Source organism: Hesperophylax consimilis, chromosome 3 (genome assembly GCF_061612785.1).
Source record: "Hesperophylax consimilis isolate HC1 chromosome 3, BYU_Hcon_1.0, whole genome shotgun sequence".
NCBI lineage: Eukaryota > Metazoa > Arthropoda > Insecta > Trichoptera > Limnephilidae > Hesperophylax > Hesperophylax consimilis.
Genome location: NC_142838.1, coordinates 40,660,365 through 40,679,982, shown reverse-complemented (window position 1 = coordinate 40,679,982; position 19,618 = coordinate 40,660,365). Strand labels below are relative to the sequence as shown.

General features: G+C 34.1%; 2 protein-coding genes and 2 non-coding genes across 7 annotated transcripts in view; 3 read left to right on the top strand and 1 right to left on the bottom strand.

Annotated features, from left to right (window-relative positions):
- LOC149425491 (guanine nucleotide exchange factor DBS-like) overlaps positions 1-19,618 on the bottom strand; it is a 232,003-nt gene that overhangs the window by 120,931 nt on the left and 91,454 nt on the right. For all 4 annotated transcript variants that reach the window (XR_016305643.1, XM_089650694.1, XM_089650695.1 and 1 more), the window contains exons 5-11: positions 17,536-17,669; positions 16,861-16,980; positions 16,355-16,475; positions 14,342-14,492; positions 14,106-14,260; positions 13,741-13,935; positions 10,207-10,386 (exon numbers count right to left, since the gene is read on the bottom strand). Coding sequence is in view for 3 of the 4 variants with exons in the window: in XM_089650694.1 (XP_089506820.1) it covers positions 10,207-10,386; positions 13,741-13,935; positions 14,106-14,260; positions 14,342-14,492; positions 16,355-16,475; positions 16,861-16,980; positions 17,536-17,669 (1,056 nt within the window). In the remaining variant the exon portion in view is untranslated. The remainder of the gene's footprint in view (positions 1-10,206; positions 10,387-13,740; positions 13,936-14,105; positions 14,261-14,341; positions 14,493-16,354; positions 16,476-16,860; positions 16,981-17,535; positions 17,670-19,618) is intronic.
- LOC149425495 (5S ribosomal RNA) lies at positions 2,814-2,932 on the top strand. The gene has a single exon (XR_016305698.1). It is a non-coding gene; the product is annotated as a 5S ribosomal RNA (ribosomal RNA).
- LOC149425494 (5S ribosomal RNA) lies at positions 3,255-3,373 on the top strand. The gene has a single exon (XR_016305711.1). It is a non-coding gene; the product is annotated as a 5S ribosomal RNA (ribosomal RNA).
- On the top strand, positions 14,747-15,544 carry LOC149425493 (E3 ubiquitin-protein ligase CCNB1IP1-like). The gene has a single exon (XM_089646673.1). The coding sequence runs from the start codon at positions 14,747-14,749 to the stop codon at positions 15,542-15,544; it is 798 nt and encodes a 265-aa protein (XP_089502799.1).

Genomic DNA, 19,618 nt, shown 5'->3' with positions numbered 1-19,618 from the left:
CTATATGGACCCCCAGGGGTCGATATCGTCTTGCTGGGGGTCTATGTCAGCGAGAAAAAAAAACGAGATTCAAATAGGGGTGCATACGAGCGGACCCCCATTTACCTCAACTCAATATTTAGGAGTTCAGTAAATGACACAATACACCTAACACAAATAACACAGTTTACGTAATACTAATAATAGACTGAGAAATTACTTATTTGATATTTGTATGTTTATATATCGTAAAGTTGTTTATTGAGGTATATAAATAGAGTCTACGTTCATTTTCTCGTCAGAATTAATATATTGAACCAAAACATTGCACATTGGAAGCCGCGAATTTTCCTAGTTCCCAAAGTGTTTTTGAAAAACATCCAGGGTAATAATGAGGTTCAACATTTAGATGTACTTCACACATACTTCAAAACTAAGTTTGAGGACATTTTGACTGTGGAAATGGAATATTGAAGAATCGGACATCACACGACAAGAAGAACTGATCGGAAAAAGCGCTAACAAAGAACTTAGGGCAGTTCTGTCGGGCCAGCTACAGAAAGAAATTCCCGTTGCTTATCCTGCTCCATTTTTATTTGATGTAATACCTCACAAGGGCGCCCCTGTCTGCACAATGCAAAAACAGAGGAACTATATGGCCACCCGGTTGTAGGGCAGACAAGGGAATCTTTTTACGAAAAAAATAAATGATCATCACATGGGACGCCAATAGTTTTAGGAAAATTCAATATTCGGCAGGCAGGGGGTCTACGGAAAAAAAAATTTGGCAAGTGGTCTACGGGGAAAAAAAGTTTGGGAACCTCTGCATTATTCATTGAATGGTGAATGTTTATCAGAAAACCGCGGTACAGATTAAGGCGACATAAGAATCTAATGACGGGGGTTTGATAGACGCACACATTTCAATTATTTCTGATGAACGTATTACTAAAATCCCAAATGTTTCTAGAGGGATCCCTAACGATGTAAGTTATTTATATTTAAGATTAATAAAAAACGTTAACCTTACCATATTTTTTTATGTAGAACGGTTTGAAAAGATTAATCTCCAGATTTTATTTTTCTAGACGAATAATTAGTAACTTCCCGGGGGATCCCTCAAGAAACATTTGAGATTTTAGTAATACGTTCATCAGAAATAATTAAAATAAATCCCACGGAAAGATCGATTTTCTAGGGCTGCTAGGGCAAAGGTCTATCATACGCCGGGCGTGCCGAATATAGTTTTTACACGACTTATTTCGTTAACATTCCCACTTTATTTTAGATATTTGATAGGGAAAATTCAACCCCGGGTCTGTTCAATACACAAGGGCCGCGCGTCGCATATTTTTGTGCACGGCTGCTTCACTTACGACGTTAAAATTCTGGCTTTATTTTAGTGTATTGTCTCGTCTTAACAGTTTGAACATCCGCATTGGCAGCTTTTTTGCGTAGGGATTTATGGTGATGTATTCAGTGAAAATACAAGTTGCATCTCAATATTCAAATGTTTACCTTCAAACAGTGCAATAAATGTGGGGCGACACGGCTTCGGAATAAGTTATGCAAAGAAAGCGAAAGACGATGCGTGCCATTATTATTTTGGCTATCGTGGGATCTTTATTGGGAAAGTTTTAGGACAGCCATAATATTGTTATAATAAATCGTTATGGTTCTCTTTAAAAGGGCTTTGGGGTCAATGTGTCAATAGCACAGGTGATAAATAAAAACCGAAATTTCTTCCAAATGCGGATAACGAAAGTTTAGTATTTTGTAGATATTATGGATCACAATTTAGAATTAATTAAACTAAATTCATTAGAAATATTTCTATTCTGCATTTGATTGAACAAAGGGGAATTCTCACAAACTAAGAATACCGTTCAAATGTGTGAAGATTTAGGACAGGTTGTTTTACAGAATTTGAACAATTCATCAAATTTCAAAGTTAATTTTCAAATTCTGTGAAAGTTCTATTCGAGTTCTGTTATTGAATCATTATGGACCAGTTACTTCACAGAACTTGGTAACGACTTTGATGAATTGTTCAAATTCTGTGAAACAACTGGCCCAAAGTTTACTGTTCTGATTATCGTACTAAAAACGTGCATTTTTATATTTTCATTTGTTACTAGCTATACCCCGTCACGCGTTGCTGTGGCTCAGTCTGTCTGTGTAGATATAAAAATATTAACGCATGTTGCTTTTATGTCCAACAGATGGGGCTGTTTTTTAAAAACATGTTTTTACTTATCACAGGTGACATCCATATAACATGGGTATATAAAAACAATCGCGTATTCGAATGCAACGTTGTGTCAAAATTTCTAAGCAATCGGTCGAAACAGTTCCAACTGGCTACAACGTTATTATGACATAGAAATTGCAAATGTCTGGAGTTATCATTTTTCTTAAGAAAAATTGGTATGGTTTTTTATAAGCATTAAAATGAATCAACAAAAAAAATGGGTGTGTCAAGCCTACGCAAGACAGAAGTGAAACTTCTAGTATTCTTCTCTCTCTCTCTTTTCATTTCATTCTCTCTTTTTTTCTGTCTATTGACATATTTATAAGTAGCATGTGATAAAAAAAATTAAAAGTTATAAAAAAAGAAAAAAAAAATTAGTTAAAGCGGGGATCGAACCTCGGTTCTTCACGACCACAGTCGTGCGCTCTGCCTGTAGACAGCGAAGATGAGTTAGGAGAGTGAGTTAAACTAGGTATATAATATTTACACCTTGCTAATGTTTTCAGTATTATTAGGGCTTTTTTATACTAATTTTCATATATTTATTGGCAGGTAGAGTAGAAATTAATATTGTTTAGCGTTTGCCAACGACCATACCATGTTGAACACACCGGTTCTCGTCCGATCACCGAAGTTAAGCAACATTGGGCGCGGTCAGTACTTGGATGGGTGACCGCTTGGGAACACCGCGTGCCGTTGGCCTATTTTTTATTTTAATTTCATGTTTTTTTTATTTTTTTATCATTACTATAATTAATAATATCATAAAATTCTTTAACTTTTCAAGTATGCTACAGGCCTAAAATATTACTTAGTGGATTGATATTATGGTCAACCATTGAAAAAAAAAATTCCTACAAACTTATTAATGTAATTACGATCTTTTTCAAGCGCGTATGTAATGATTATTTTTATCAACCTCGCACACACCTTGCTAATTTTTTCAATATTATTAGGGCTTTTTTATACTAATTTTCATATATTTATTGGCAGGTAGAATAGAAATTAATATTGTTTAACTTTTGCCAACGACCATACCATTTTGAACACACCGGTTCTCGTCCGATCACCGAAGTTAAGCAACATTGGGCGCGGTCAGTACTTGGATGGGTGACCGCTTGGGAACACCGCGTGCCGTTGGCCCATTTTTTATTTTAATTTTATGTTTTTTTTCATTTTTTTATCGTTAACATCATAAAAAATTTTATATCATTCTTTAACTTTTCAATTATGCTACAGGCCTAAAATATTACTTAGTGGATTGATATTATGGTCAACCATTAAAAAAAAAAAATTCCTTAAAAACAAAAAAATAATATTCCATGGCCGAGAATCGAACTCGGATCAACTGCTTCGAAAGCAACTATGCTGACCATTACACCACCAACGCCAGTTGTCGAGATGAGCTAAGAAGCATTTATATTTTACTTCAAAACTTTTACTACATCAAATGAACTTTAATCGGTCCCGCATTTTCGTTTCGGTCATGAGTTGGTTTTACTCCTCGAAATTGCATGACGCGCGTAAAGAAGTTTCACTTCAAAAAGTTTTTTTTTTCAATTGAGGATTTAAAAAAAAAAAATCGCAAGTTTTTTTTTATTTTTTATAGTGAATACCTCACAAGAGTCCCAACTGCTCCCGCCTGGAGCCAGTGAGACTATGGCATCCCCAATTGGGGGATGTTGTGAGGCTGAAGGTAAGTGGTGAAGGGAAAGAGGAAGGTGGGGAAGTACCTGGCTATTCAGATCTAGTCACTAAACACGGCTAAAGCCATTTGGAGTAACGTTTCAATTCTGAATGGTGGTCTTACACCAGGGCGATACTGGTAGTATCTTCCACTCTGGAACGTGCCGCAAATATATTATATTATATATTATTTTAATTAATTAATTGTGAAATAACCCAAATTAATCAAATAAAATTTATTTGCGCACGCCGAGTTCGAACCCGCGACCTTCGGAATGGCAGTCCAATGCGTTACCACTGGACTATGCCGGCGTTGCGCCACAATACGAAGTATGTCAAAAAAATACAAATAAATAGTAGCATTTCTGTGTGTAAGGATAGAATGGCCAACCTTATGATTCCAGAGATAGCCTCATTTTTAATGTCAGTGCCATACAAATTTTTCTTTAAAAATGATAACTCCTTCATTTGAACACGCAATTGCTTCGTACGAAATTTTATAACATAGTAATGATCAGCAGAATCCATTTCTAGCCAAAAAAATACCCTTGAAAATTCAAGTCTCTATGTCTATGAAAGGCGATTTTCAGCCCACTGTGCGACGCCGATTCACGAATAAAAACGAACAAGTCGTTTTGGCGGCAAATCGAAAATGGCACATATTAAATAGTTACACAAAATTTATTCGTCAACTTAAAAAAAGCAGCGAAAATACCCTATTAGCTGAATAACAAATTTTGCTGATACCGTCAGATGATTACAAACAAATTGTATAGGACATCAGCGTCCTTGTGTTACCGAAAGCATTGAAAAATAATATGGTAATTATTTACCTACGACTACCGTTTGAGAAAATATTCCGTACATGTTAGGTTAGGTTGGATTAGGTAGAATTAAATCACAAACCAGTCTATACAAACCTAGCGTAGCCCACAAACTACTTGAAAACTGGGATATAACTCTAAAGGGGACGCGAGCAGGCGTTATTAAAGGGGCAATCTTTAAAGGTAACCATATTTTTTATAATTAGCTGTTTTAAATTACGCAACACATTGAAATTCTAATTTCAGTAGTGAACTCTGGTTCAATGAAGTCTTGAAGTGTCACAAGTGCAACGAAATTTCAGTTTGAATACGAATATTTGAATTTTTTATCGAAGTTGTTGAAATAATAACGAGGTAGGCACCTACTGCATGAGTTCTTGTGAAGTAGGTACTAGGTACTTACCTAGTAATAATAATAAAAAATAACTCGCAAAGTGGGTAGGTACTTAAGTGTACCTACAAATTAATAGCTCGTCTCAGCATAAATACAAAGATGTATTATGATGCTTGAATCACGCGAATCGATTTATTATTTTCACAAAATAATCTAATATTTGGTATAATGATTGCAGTAATTTAGGTTAGATTTCGCTTCAGCACCACTTAAACTTCAAATCAATCAAATTAAATATTGAAATAAAGGTTTTAGGCGCCCACGAATAAGCACAAACATCCGGGGCGGGCTTTACCTTATTACAGACTTCGATATTATTATCTAAAGTGCAGCCACGAAATTTTATCGAGGAATTTTTTTCCCACGAATGATTTATTGGCCGATTATTTTGTTCACGGAGCAATATGAAAAAATGTGAAAACATATTAATTAAGAGAATGTTTCAAAATTGTAGAACGCCAATCATTTTTTTAATTACTAGATGCCCTACTATTATGGGTATTCCAAAACGATTAATTTGTTAAATGAAATGAAAAAATATAGGTAAGTACCGTAATTTTCTTTATGAATTAAGAAGTGAATTGAAATTATAAATAAAATAATATTGGGTACCTACTCCGCTTTTTTCTTCAGCACGAATTTAAAATAAGTACTCTAGTATTTTCACACAGAAATAATCGAATGTTTTTTTGTTTAATTTCATAGAAAAAACAAATCGATGTTATTATGGTTGTTTTATTTTTTAGGTATTGTGCTATGTTACGCTACCTCTTTCTTTAGCCAACGTTTCGGTCGGCATTACAGTGTCCATCATCAGGGCAGATGTGTGAAAACTGTCGTTTTTCAGTAATGTTGTCCGAAACGTTGGCTAAATAATGAATTAGCGCAACACGGCATAATACCCCAAAAATAAACTGTGAAAATTTCTAATCATATGAAATTGATGGTATTTTTTTTACATTTTACTAGCGCCCATGAGGTGATTTTTATCAAGAACAGCGCTGAACAAATTATCCAATTATTATTTTTATTCTCATTATTACTACCGTTGCACGGATTAGGCAGAGATTTTAGAATTCAAATGTTGACATTGACCTTTCTCTTGTTTTGAAGGTCAGGTGTGCAAAATTTCATCAATCTCGGAACGAAATAGATTTGTATTAAAATCGAATCCACTGGCCGCCATAGAAAATCTTCTTTATATGAAAAGACAAATAGAAGATATTAAAATAACAAATTTTGGTCCACAATATTATTACTTACTTTTTTGTAAACATAATCTACCGTCTTGTAGAATACATTTCATTGATCTAGGTATCAACGGACAAACTTATCGATTTTAAAAGAAATTTTGGAAGTTTTTCGTAAACCTAAAAATATTTCGATTATTGATATAATCCAACATTTCGAAATGGATATCTGTAGCATACCAAGGGCCATAAATCCGTTAGAAAATTGCAACCGAAATATTGTGACAGTCATATGATTGCATAACTATATCCACCAATGAAAAACTCTGAAAGTCTATGGAATAAACTTTCAGAGTTTTTCGTTAGTGTATAGTATAATAAGTAGTATAATATGTGCTCTCCATACAAGATATGTATACAGACGTAGAAACACAAGTAAGATGCACATCAGGGATGTCACCAACATTTCCAATTAAAGTGGGGGTACACCAAGGATCTGTCCTCAGCCCATTGCTATTCATAATGGTCATGAATTACCTAACGAGTCAAGAAATGAACAGTATTCTCAAGACTATGCTTTTTGCAGATGATGTAGTACTGATAGAAGAAAATCATTGTGATCTACAAAATAGCCTGGAAAGGTGGAGAAAGATCCTGGAGGATAATGGACTAAAAATTAGCAGGAAAAAGACGGAATATTTGTATTTACCATTTGAAGACCCAAATGCTGTAACTCCTTCGATGCAATTGGATGGAGTAACATTAGCCAACTGTGACTCATTTAAGTATCTGGGCTCACTAATCCACAGAGACGGAGGATGTGCAGCGGATGTCAACCATAGGATAGGAGTGGGATGGATGAAATTTAGATCCGTAACAGGAATTTTGTGCGACACGAAAATGCCAATAAAACTTAAAGGAAAGACATACCAGACTATTGTTAGACCCGCGATAATGTATGGCTCCGAATGCTGGACTATGTACAACTCCTACTCTAGGCAACTCGAATCAGCAGAAATGCGAATGCTTAGATGGACGGCAGGAGTATCATTAAAAGATAAAATTAAAAGCTCACGCATTTGTGGTAGCCTGGGTGTCACTGACATAAACAGTATGTACAACTCCTACTCTAGGCAACTCGAATCAGCAGAAATGCGAATGCTTAGATGGACGGCAGGAGTATCATTAAAAGATAAAATTAAAAGCTCACGCATTCGTGGTAGCCTGGGTGTCACTGACATAAACAGTAAGCTAGAGGAACGACAGTTAAGATGGTATGGGCACATAAGACGGAGACCACCAGACCACACAGTGAAGCAGGCAATGTCTATAGAGCTTCAAAGACAGCCAGCCAGAGGTAGACCAAAGAACTCCTGGATGACCCAATGCTCCAAAATCCTACAAAGAAACGGCCTAGATGAAAGCGACACTCAGAACCGAAGAAGCTATAACCTGAGAACGAGAAGAGCCGACCCCAACAGCCTACCTAGGCAATGAGTTGGGATAGTGCTAGGAAGAAGATAGTATAATAAGTAGGCTCCGAATGAGAATTGTACTGTCTATTTATTGGCATATCTATGCTTTTTTAAGACCAATTTGTTTCATACAAAAAGCCCGAAGATATCGATCTAGTGAGTGGTTTATTTATGAGCATACCCATCACTACAGTGAACTCGGTTTTGAAGAACTATATTATTATTATTACTTCTGCTAATATCCTCACAATATGCTAAAAACCATTAAAAAAGGCATAATGTATTATTCCCAAAGCAATCACTAACACCCACTAAAACTGGAGAAACCAGATGATTTTGCGGACAAACAGGGATATGCATAATACATAGAAAAACCAAATACAATAAAATACAGTGGGCATGAAATCCTTGAGAACAAGAGTGGGAAGAGTCGGGCGGTATGTCTAATTCATGATTCGCATCTGGGATTTTTTCTCAGAGATTGATAAATGGATAATGTGTTAATTACTTTGAATGTGAATGCTTTACTAATTAAAGTAATTTAAGGTGACTTTATAATTTTAATATATATTTTTTAAATTTACACAATAGTTCTTCACTACTTTCGGTTACATGCTTTGCTGGTGGATGCGTAATAATTATTTTGATAAACTTGCCGATATCCGCTGCACGCTTAATACGCTAAAAAATATAAAGAGCACTTGGTTTCAACTTAATTACTACAAGAAGTAACTATGCTTGTCGTGGGAGATGGTAAAAGATGCATTAAAGTCCTAATTCTTCTCAATCAAAATTAAATTTTAAGGATAGAAAATACGCATAAATTATTAAAATAACCTGAACTAACACCATAAAAACCTATTTTGTGCATGTTGAAATAAACCCCTTACTTAAATAGTTGTCTTCATTAGATATTTAAGTTGAAATCACGTGTTGTTTTTTAAAAGAGCCTTTGCGAGTTTACTGCAGTTTCTCAAACAGCTAATAGTTTAAAAAAAAACTGTTAAATTTTGTGGCAATCTTCTGTTCTAACCTTTACGTATCTGAAGGAAAAAATAACATTATCACCTAAACGGGGTCAATAGGGTACCCCACATATCGCGATGCGATTTTCTTGCAAATTTATTAGTCTTATAATTTCTTGCAAATTGATTGTAATTGTGTCCACCGTTAAAATTGTACATTTATTTAATTATTGTTTCAAAACGGTTAGAAATCGAAAGCAACTCAAATAAAATTCACTGTGGCCGTTTTCAGTAAAGAGAGCAGATTTATATATTTTTAGATTCATAGGGATCTGGGGGCGCGGAGGGAGGTATAATTTTGTCAGAATTTGATAGATATTATTTAATTTCTTCAAAAACACTAACGGAATTTTTTTTTAAAATGCAGTTCGGTTATTAATACCTTTTATAGGATCACTCAAATAATAGTTATAGAATATGTGATGTAAAAAAAAACTTAGATATCACACAAAAATATCGTTTGGGGGAAGTGTATTACCCCCCTCCGGAGTGGAAGGGTTAATTTATATTGCATTGCTGTGGTTGTGGGTTGTGGGTATCATATCCTCCTCCTTACTTAAGATCCCTTCACTAAGAAAATGTTAACTTCAGTTCTCTGAACCCCAGCTTCAGAGTACCTAGGTATCTTACTTGTGGCACATAACTTTTCCAAATAGTGTGCACAATAGAAAAAGATCACTTTATCCAGTCGAACGATGGGTACCCATATTTAGGTCTCATCGCTCTATGCGATGGTTGCCTAAATTTAGGCAGACGATTTTTTCGAATTATTTTGAAACATGATAAAATTATATATGATCAAATATATAATATATGATAAAATATGATGAAATATAGGTGGATTATTGGCCTTAAACAACAGTAATCAGTTAACATGTTTGCATATTAATATTTGAAGGTATGGTTTTTTTTAATGAGAGCGGCCAAATTCAAAACCGAATGCACGGAAATCTCCAACGATCAAGACATTTATTGTGTAAATACACCATCGGTCGAGTGCTTATTTAAACAAATCAATAACTGAAGATGTAAAAAAAAATCTAATTCTTATCATAAAAAGTCACAGCACAAGATGCATTGTCATTTATCAACAAGTTGATATGTGATGTGAAAGACAGCAACCTAAACGTAAACTCGTAAATAATAATTTATGTAAATCTTACAACACAACCTCAACGGTCGACACAAACAAAAGGCACACAACCATCTAAAAAAGCTTATAAGATCGATGGCTGAAACATAAAACATGACATACATAAAAAATAGTAACTGAATAAATCAGAAGATGATAAAATAATAGCTAAGGTTAGGTATTTTTTCTCAACTTTTCGTCAATGTTCTATTTTGTGACGGAATCCTTTAAAACAATTATTTAATCCTACCTTTGTTCTGTTTCCATTGGTGAGGGTGTTCTCCCTCTGCAGTGTGGGAGTGAGGAGTGCGGGGGCGGTGGCCTGTGGAGTGACCTGCTGGACAGGCCGCGGGGGGCGCGCCACGGCCTTTTGGAGGCTTTGCCGGCGTGCTCCCAACATGAGCCACACATCGTCAACTCGCTGCAGTACCTGCCAACAAAATATTGGGTAATATAATTGTTAGCGCTGCCATCTAGTGGATTTTAGCAGATTTAAATCATAGAATTTCATTAGTTTACTAAGAAGGAAATGAACTTTATAATGTTAACTAATGAAATGTTATGAAAATAATGGTGATTTATATTTGCAAATACATATCTAGTACCTACTTCGAAATATTATATAATTTCTTTGTTAGTGGAAATAATACGGCATGTAATTTTTTAATCAATTATAAAAAATATCTCAATATTTTTATTCAACAAGTTACAACTTGTCAAATAAAACATCAAATTGTAATCTATATATATAAATAAAAATGTAAATGTTTGTTTGTTCAAAATCTTAAATCTCCGAAAGTTCTTGACAGATTGCTTTGAAATTTTGGCACAATGTAAATAATAATAATAATATTTGGATGATTTGTATAGCGCCGTTTTGTGCAAAATCACCTCTCTATCAACTTCGGTCATATTTAACTAACTGTATCATACTTTCGTCTAAGAAGTACCAACATTTTGTTAATGCATAATTTTTGGAAATTATATCATCATAAAGATATTGAATATTCATATTCATATTCATTAAAAATAAAAATGGATGGATTTACCCAAGACACTCTATAATAGATCAATTAAATTCGAGTAAAATCTTACAATCATGTATAAAGATAACAACCAAAAATATGCGCTAAGAATATGAAGATAATGTTGAAAGTACTTTGTCGAAAGAATGGTTCAGATAAATATGACCGAAGTTGATATGGTTGAATTAGCTCAGTGGTTAGAGCAAAGCTCCGGCAGGAATGAGGTCCTGGGTTCAATTCCTAGATGCGACTGAATATTTTTCTGATTTTTCAGTCACACGTTTTTTATTTTTAGGTATTGGTAAAATTATCTTCGATGATGGTAATATAAAATAAACTTTTATGTTTTAAGGCTATTGATGTATAAGACTTTTTTATGTGTTTATACCTTTTAAGTCAACCATAGATTGAGTCATAAATCATTGAATCTATAAATAAATTAAATATTTGGTCGATAATTGATATTTTTTTAAATGTGTAAGTTACTTCTTTTTTCTTTCTCTACTTAGTGCCGTAGAAAATTTTGTAAAATTCATAATATGAGGCCCCTAGAAACAAAGACGGAAGTGTACATTTTGTTAAATTGTTGGTAATCTAAAAAAAACGTTTAATCAGTCCGTTATTCATCAATATGCAAGGAAATTTTAATAATATGATAGTAAACCGGTTTAAGAATACTATTTTAAATCATCTATGTATCTAAATGCCCCAGTTTTTTTAAAAAATGAATTTTTTTGATGGACACTTCCGTTTTTGTTTCAATCATTTTGACCATCTTGCTTGGACACTTGGTGTTTTGTTTCACAAACAGTTGGAAACTGTCGGTTTTGATGTAAATGACAATTTCAAAGATGTTGCAGTCAATGTAAGAAAACAGTATTTTTAGGAAGATTCATTTTATTGAAAAAGTTGCAGTTGAGTTCCTCTTGAAGATATTATTGAAAGTTGATAGGTCACTTCTATCTTAGAAATTTTCATAAATTCTGGATAACAGAAAATAGATTTAAAAAAAGGTAAAATAGATTTAATAAAAGGTAAAAATAGATTTAAAGAAAAGTTAACTAAATTATAAAATAATACAAAAATTAACTAAATCATTAATAAGTCTGACACGATTTCTGCCGATTCCTCATTACATTCTATGTGAACATAATCATCTTCTTCTTCTTGAGGTACAAGCGAAGTAGTCGGACATAATTTCGAGTAGAAATTCAATTCGGGAATATTTCTCCAGTCACCGCCAAAGTGGATATTTAGCAGTTGCAGTAGCCTTGCAAAAAAAATTGTGAACAAATTCAGATAAATCTAAAAATGTCATATTTTGACATTTGCCTACAACATGATGGCGGTTTACCTTTTTTTCTTGGCGATGTTTGCCTTCCATTTATGCGGTTGTTTGACACGTTTTCTCACTGATTCCGGTGGCAATATATCGGGGAAAGTTTCCATTCTTGGAATATTTAACGTCCACTAACAATAGATGGTTATTTCCACAAAAAATAACAACTTTTCACTACACGATTCACTGACGCTTCCGCACGAGTTTGTATGAATTCAAGTACGGCCGCCATTATGAATAAAGGATCCTGATTGGCTATTTGAAAAACTGCCGCTTTTGTTTCGGAAGGAGGTGGACACTGCCGTATTTGTTACAACAACAAAACTTTAAAGCCAAAATACTATGGTTTAATGACAATTATATTAAAAACAGATATATACTCGAGATAGAATGAACCTTTCTCTATAAAACTGCATTTTCAACTCATTTTTGACGTTTGGTGGACACTTCTCTCCTTGTTTCTAGGGGCCTCATATGTACTGTTGTAGCTGTTGGTGTATCTACTTTACTGAAAACTAATCCTCGAAATAAATTACTCTCCTTTTTTTACTGAAGGTTTCGGAAGTACCCTTCCATCATCGGGATAATATTAAAACTGAAAAGATAGGTACTTACGGAACCAGTCGATCAATACGTTAAAATAAAGTGGTTTAACCGGTCAGCAACGTAAGCAGATATACACGATAAAATAACGATAGCAGTCAAGTACAATAAGCGTGTTTACACGTCAACGCGTGTGTTTCCACAAAAATCGTCATAACTCCGTTATTCTTCTAGTGACATCCCTAAAACAAAAAGTAGAATATTCGTATTGAATGAAGCTTCACATCTCTATTCAAAGTTATCCATAGAAACCCGTAAAAAGACCTACTCAGTGGAAGCAAATTTTACCCGCCAAATCGTAAAACGACGCCAAGAAAGCCGTTTGACGTGCCGACCCGCCTCGCAAGTTTAATTATTTTTTTAAAAATATATTTTGTATGAAATGGTCAAAAAGTGAAGTGACAGAATTGTTTATTGTACATTTGTACGATGAAATAAGTGTTTTTTTTTTTACATTATCCGTGATTTTAGTATCGTTTTGACATAAAACATTACAGGTGAGTCATTTTTACAATTTTTTCATGTTTCCATTCTAAATTTAAATATTTACAAATGTTAATATTTATTTATGATACAACAATTTGAAAGCCTATTTTGTAACCTTTCTAAAACAGTTTTTACTATTCGGCTCCGTTCAGTAATGTTTCATTTATAGAGCTTTGATTGTGAGGCGGTAATAACACAACGTTTTCGTGAAATTGACATTTCGGTAAAGACATCTTAGCTTCAAGTTCGCGAAAAGTCGGAGGGGTTAAAACGAATTAATGTGTACATATTGTAATTATGGCAAGCCACAAAGTAAATGCTGTTTATTTACCTGCGTGACTAGGGCTTTAGTTTCTTGCGTCGCGGACTTGAGGAGAGCTTCCCTGAACTCGGGAGGGGCAGTCAAACCAAACAGGTGGGCGGCCTGGACAAATGCCTCCAGGCTTACCAACTCCGTGGCAGCTGTGGCCGTGGTGGTACTGCTGACTGCTAACATCTCCACACCAGTCGCACACCATTGATTAGCCTACAAAATACAAATTATTGTAAATAGGTTATGTTTAAAACTAGGGCAACAATACTAGGTATCAAAATAGCATTATAATATCTTATTTTTAAAACAATTTACAGAAGTAAGATCTTCAATGCTATACAAAATGTGAATTTAGATTTAAAATATTTTTCATTTTTACTTACCTTATCAATTCTATCCATTAATTCTCTCGCCTTAATTAATAATAAATGCCTCTTTTGAAATTTCTCTAATAAAAGTACATTGGTCCTTTTTAATTCTTCGCATTTTGACTGTATGCTATCAATTGCACTTAAAGGGTTTAACATTAAGCATTCACCTGAAAAAAATAAATTGTTACAGATCATCGAAAACGTTGACTTAGATACTATTCAAAATATACAAAATTTGATTAACTAACCAACTTGGACAATCTCGTCAGCTCGGGCAAGATCCAAGGTACAGATTTTCTCAAACGCTATTGTTTCCTTTATGAGTGTATCCACTCTCAACGCTGTTTCTCCGACTTCCGTCATATCACACGCTGTTTTCATGTGACCATCGAGGACATTCTGAAACACCAACAAATATTATTATTTTGATCTGTACTAATTAAAAGTTTTTATTTGCCTAGTAAAAAAAACAATGGAGATTAAGCAAGTACTGCTACACAGTACCTATTACTTACTTATTACTTCTAGTTTTTAATAACCATAGACAACATTCCATATTTGAAATTAAAATACAGTGGAAACTTTATTTTCTGAGAATGAGAAGTGTCAACATTTAGCTACATTGATTGTAAATATAATAAATTAAGATAAGGATGGTTTTGGACATGGTTTGTAACTTTAAAAAATGTAGAAAGCCATTGCCGACTGTTGCATGGGTAACAAGCTGTTCACATGCATTTTGTGCAGAACATGGTGAGAATGAGTTTGGTAAAAAGGTTTGCGACATTTTGTTATGTCCGGCGTGCAATTCTCAGTTGAGTGATAAATTCGATGTGGTTCAGGCTGACTTGAACCCACCAGAAACATTCAAGTCTATTATCTTGTCTGGTATGAAACCAGATGTCATCATGGATATAGCGATGCGTGCAATGTCCTTTTGGTCTTATCAAATGGAGGAAGAGACAAGATACCAAGAAAACATTGGCAGGCATGCCCGAGAACGGGCAAAAGGATTAGAAGAGTTTCACAACCTAAGTCTCCAGAGAGTCAAGTCGGAGTTACAAAGTAACAAAAAGAAGATAGAAAACTTACAAGATGAATATAATAAGCAAAAACGACAGACAGAAGAGTATGCTGTTATGTTAGAGGAAAAAAACAGGAAAATTCAAAAACTGCAACATCAATTGGAATCTCAGAGGCGCAATTCCGTCCACATTAATGATATTGACGAAGTTGAAAACAGGGGAAGGCAAAATGTAGGGAATATTGTGACAAATCGTTTCAAGTCTCCTCCGCCACCAGTTTCAAAGTTTCAATTTCAACCACAGATGATGGCTAAACAAAGGCAATTTGGAAAGCAGATGTTTGAGAAGACCCCATTGCTACAACAAAACCACAATTTTTCATTCAATCCTGTTACTACAGACAGGCAAAGCAATGGTCTTGTTTGACATATTTTTATAAAATTTAAGCTGGTAAAATTTTATGATGATCTAACGACGTTACAACATAACTTGCTGTTTATTGTCTCACAAAATTAAAATAAAATGTGGCAACTAAGAAACAGTTTTATGTTTCCAGAAAATTCTTAATTCAAACAGTGCTCATGTATGACAAAGATAAACAACACTGAAAAAATAAATGTGTATGAACGGAATAAACGATCGGACTGGGCGGCGTTTTCATATTCAAAAGTTAGTTAAGATACTCACTGTTGCCGCTGATTTATACGTTGTTTTACCGTAAGCGTATAGTTTGCGCATATTTAAAAATGAAATGTTATTCCTTGGCTTTTACTAGTATTTGTCGAGTAATCAAAACACTTTCTCATCACACACGAGGGTATTTTGGCACTTTTGTAAGGCAATTTACTTACAGGCAACACTTAAGCGACGCGTGACAGTGAGTACTAAAACTATGAAAATCGAAATGACGTTTTTTTGCTTGTCACTTTGGGTTTTCTACAGCGAATCTACATGTATTGTAACGTCATTGCGATGATCTGTATTTTTAAGAGACATATTATTATAGATTGGTAAGTGAATGGAGAAAATATTTTACAATATGAGTGTCATTGAAAAGTGTGTTGTTTGAAGCAAGTTCAAGAAGGCAGTGGAAGCATGCTTGCCCAATGTGTGTTTTGACTATTTGAAGAATAATAACTGAATCAATAATCCGTTAAGTTGAAAGGGACAAAAGTTTGTTAGATATAAGTAATCATTTTTTAGATCTAAGTTAATAAAAGAGAACACAAAAGTTACCTGCATTTCTTTAAAATCCAATAAAAATGTTCTAAACAGTAACCAGTGATTTAATTTTGAAGAGTGTCGTTGCCAAAATTCATCAAACTGTCTCTCAGTTTCTTCCAATTGCACTAATAATCTGGAATTGTCATAATGTATACATGTCAATATTATGTGTCTTGTGTTTTGCAAGAAGAGACAATATTTTAATATTTATAATGAGTTGTATTATATGAAATTAGTTTTGAAATTAAATATGTATACAGTAAATTACAAAAAAATAGCTTGTTAACATGCTTTCTACATATTGTACAAATGCATCATCTGCAAAAGTGATTAATATAAAAATAAGTTTTATGAAAAATTCTTCCACAATTTCCCCTCAGAAAACCACACGGCTCATGCCAGACTGCAGTGCACCTGATTTATCTTCAAAAGCATCAGTGCGCAAGGATAATATAGCATCATGGGGGAAAAATTAAATTAGATAAATAAATAGTAGAAGAGTTTATATGTTCAGGAACCTCTCTACGGCAGCAATGTGTCCGATGGCATTTTGTGGTTGACTTTCTTTCTTCATCTCTGCCAGAATTGTTTCTCCATGACTTGCAGCTGATATAATTTCTTCTTTTAGTGATTGATATCTAAAATAAATGGAAATATGTAACTGTAAGGTGAATAGATTTGCAGAGGTTGAATCTTTATTGTACCTTTCAATGTAGATATGATTTGAGATTTTCAAAGCCAAAAGCAGTATTGTGATTTATTTTGCGGTACTATGCTGTGTAGCACTTCCTCCTTATTTGGCCAACGTTTCGGACAGTGTCCAACTTTAGGGGTGATGTATAAATTGTGGTGATGTGTGCTTACATTTGTACATATAAGTGATACTTTGTTGTGTGCTCCAATCCTCTTAGGGGCAGGATTTCGGTAATAATTAATGAAAATTAATATGTTTTTTTTGGCGTTTAGTTTTGGTGTAGCCATGAAGTAATGGATACCAAGAATTTTTACGCTTGGTCCTATAGTCTATATTAGTGTAAATGGTGTTTTTGTGGATTTCAAATGCCTCCGCAATTAGGCGTGCTCAATGCGTTTTGGGTCTTTCCAGGACTTCAGGATCATTGGCTAAAGAAGGAGGAAGCGCAACATGACATCATACCCCAAAAATAAAACACAATAATAGAATCATAGCTTACTTGGAGCCCTGAGATTGCAGTAGGTCCCTGGTTTGGTCCGGGTCATTCCCCAAGTCACAGTCCACAATGTCCCGCATGAAGTAGTCCAGGTGAGTTGAAACATCCCGCATGAGGCCAGAAAATTTCTCCAAAGCCTGGGAAAAATAAATACAAACTTTACGAAAAATCTGAAGATGTGCCATGTTACTGGTTTTTTCTAAATTTGAAATGGCACAGTAAATGCAAGCAGAATCACCAGTAGCGCCACGAGTATTCTACCTATTTGTTTGGCGAATTTTGAAAAAAATCATACCTTATTTTATAAATTTGAAAAAATTACTATATTGGCGATTTTCTCAAAAACCATATTAGGCTCACGTCCGTATTATGGTAGTCGTACATGATTTATGTAAGAATAACAATATAATATTTTGTAGAACAAGTTATGAAAAAGGACATGTTATGGTAAAACAAAAATTTAAAAAATACCAGACGGGAAAGATATTTCTACCCGTTCGGTCGATTGTTGCTTAAGGACAGGAAGGGTATTTTTACCTTTTGCGCCGGCTTTTCAATGGCAGAAAAGAATAAATTATCCAATGTTTTTGTATGCCTTCTAGAGGTCACAACTATATGTAGATATAGTTCGTATAGTTGATATAGTAGATATAGTTGACTCTTTCTAGAGGTCCCAACTATATGTAGATAATTATCAAATGAAAATACAATTCTTCTTTTTATATTTGAGTCTTTCGTGTACATCGGTATTTCAACAAAGGGTCCCTTTATTATTGAATACCTGACACTTGATAAGCAATGCGTTTGAAGATTAACGAAATAAGTAATTTTTCGGTTAGTCATTTTATAGCTTGGGTATTCTGAGTTAGTACGTAGAAATTTTTATTATTTTCGAAGACAAAGCGATTTAAAACAAATTAAAATATGCGCGGGACCTTTATTTTCGCCCGTCGCCAGCGGGCCGAGGGCGCAAAAGATGCCCGCCCGAAATGTGTTATTATAGAAACCATATTAGAGATAAAAATAAAGATTAAACTGATTAATAAAAAGATATTTTAATGAAAATAGAAATAAAAATCAAAATATAAAAAGTAAGATTTACAATACATTAAGAAATTGTGTAAATTATTTTTCTTTAACAAAGGTTAATCGGTTAACCACACTTTCTTTTGTATAAGTCATACATTTTTGATTTATAGATATCATACTCAATTAAACGGTAATTTGATGTACCTGGTGTATTTTTGTGGTTTCTTGTTTAGTTTCATAAACATCCCATTCAATTTAGGTCTCTTTCGAAAAATCATTAGTGAGTAATGACCAAAAACAAATTACGGTACGGAGGACTGTGCGTGTGTTACAATAATAATATTAGGCTACTTTAAAATGATATCTTCTTTCTTCATAATTAATTTTGGCTATACATCAATTGGGGTGGATTAAATTATCACCTTGTGATATTATTAAATTACCTCGATTAAATTATTCCATAAATCGAAACCGAGCCCAACCACAAGTTCTCAATGATGGGAGAATATTATTATGAGCATGGACTACAAGAATTTACCCGTTTATATGAGACCTGGTATTATTGACCGGTCGGTGGCCGAGTTGACATCTCGCTTGGATCCCACTCATGCGTAGTGTGTTCAATTCCTCGGCCGGCTAAGTCCTCCATCACAACACAAGCAACATTTTCAGCTGACTGTGGTGGTAGTAGGAGATTTTCAAATATTGTCAGGTTATTCGTAACCCGGGAATGTTTGTCTTTCTTTTAAAAAAAAAAAAAAAATATATAGCAAGGGATTCTTTATATACCAGATATAATAATGGCTATTTTCTCAACTTCATATCTCATTCACTACTAGTCAAAGTTCCAATAACTTTTAGACGGTTGAATCTGCAACATCTTATAGCTAATTTAACAAATTTAATCACTGACTTTCAATGAAGGTAATTTGTATTAACACATTTCTGGCAGGTATTTTTTTGCGCTGGCGCTACGGTGTCTCTGGGCGAAAATAAAGGTCCCGTGCGAATTTCTTTAATTTGTTTTAAATCACTATATCTTTGAAAATAATTAAAA

Bases quoted from the DNA above. Each gene is read 5' to 3' on its own strand.
- LOC149425493 (XM_089646673.1), top strand. From the start codon at position 14,747: ATGGTTTTGGACATGGTTTGTAACTTTAAAAAATGTAGAAAGCCATTG.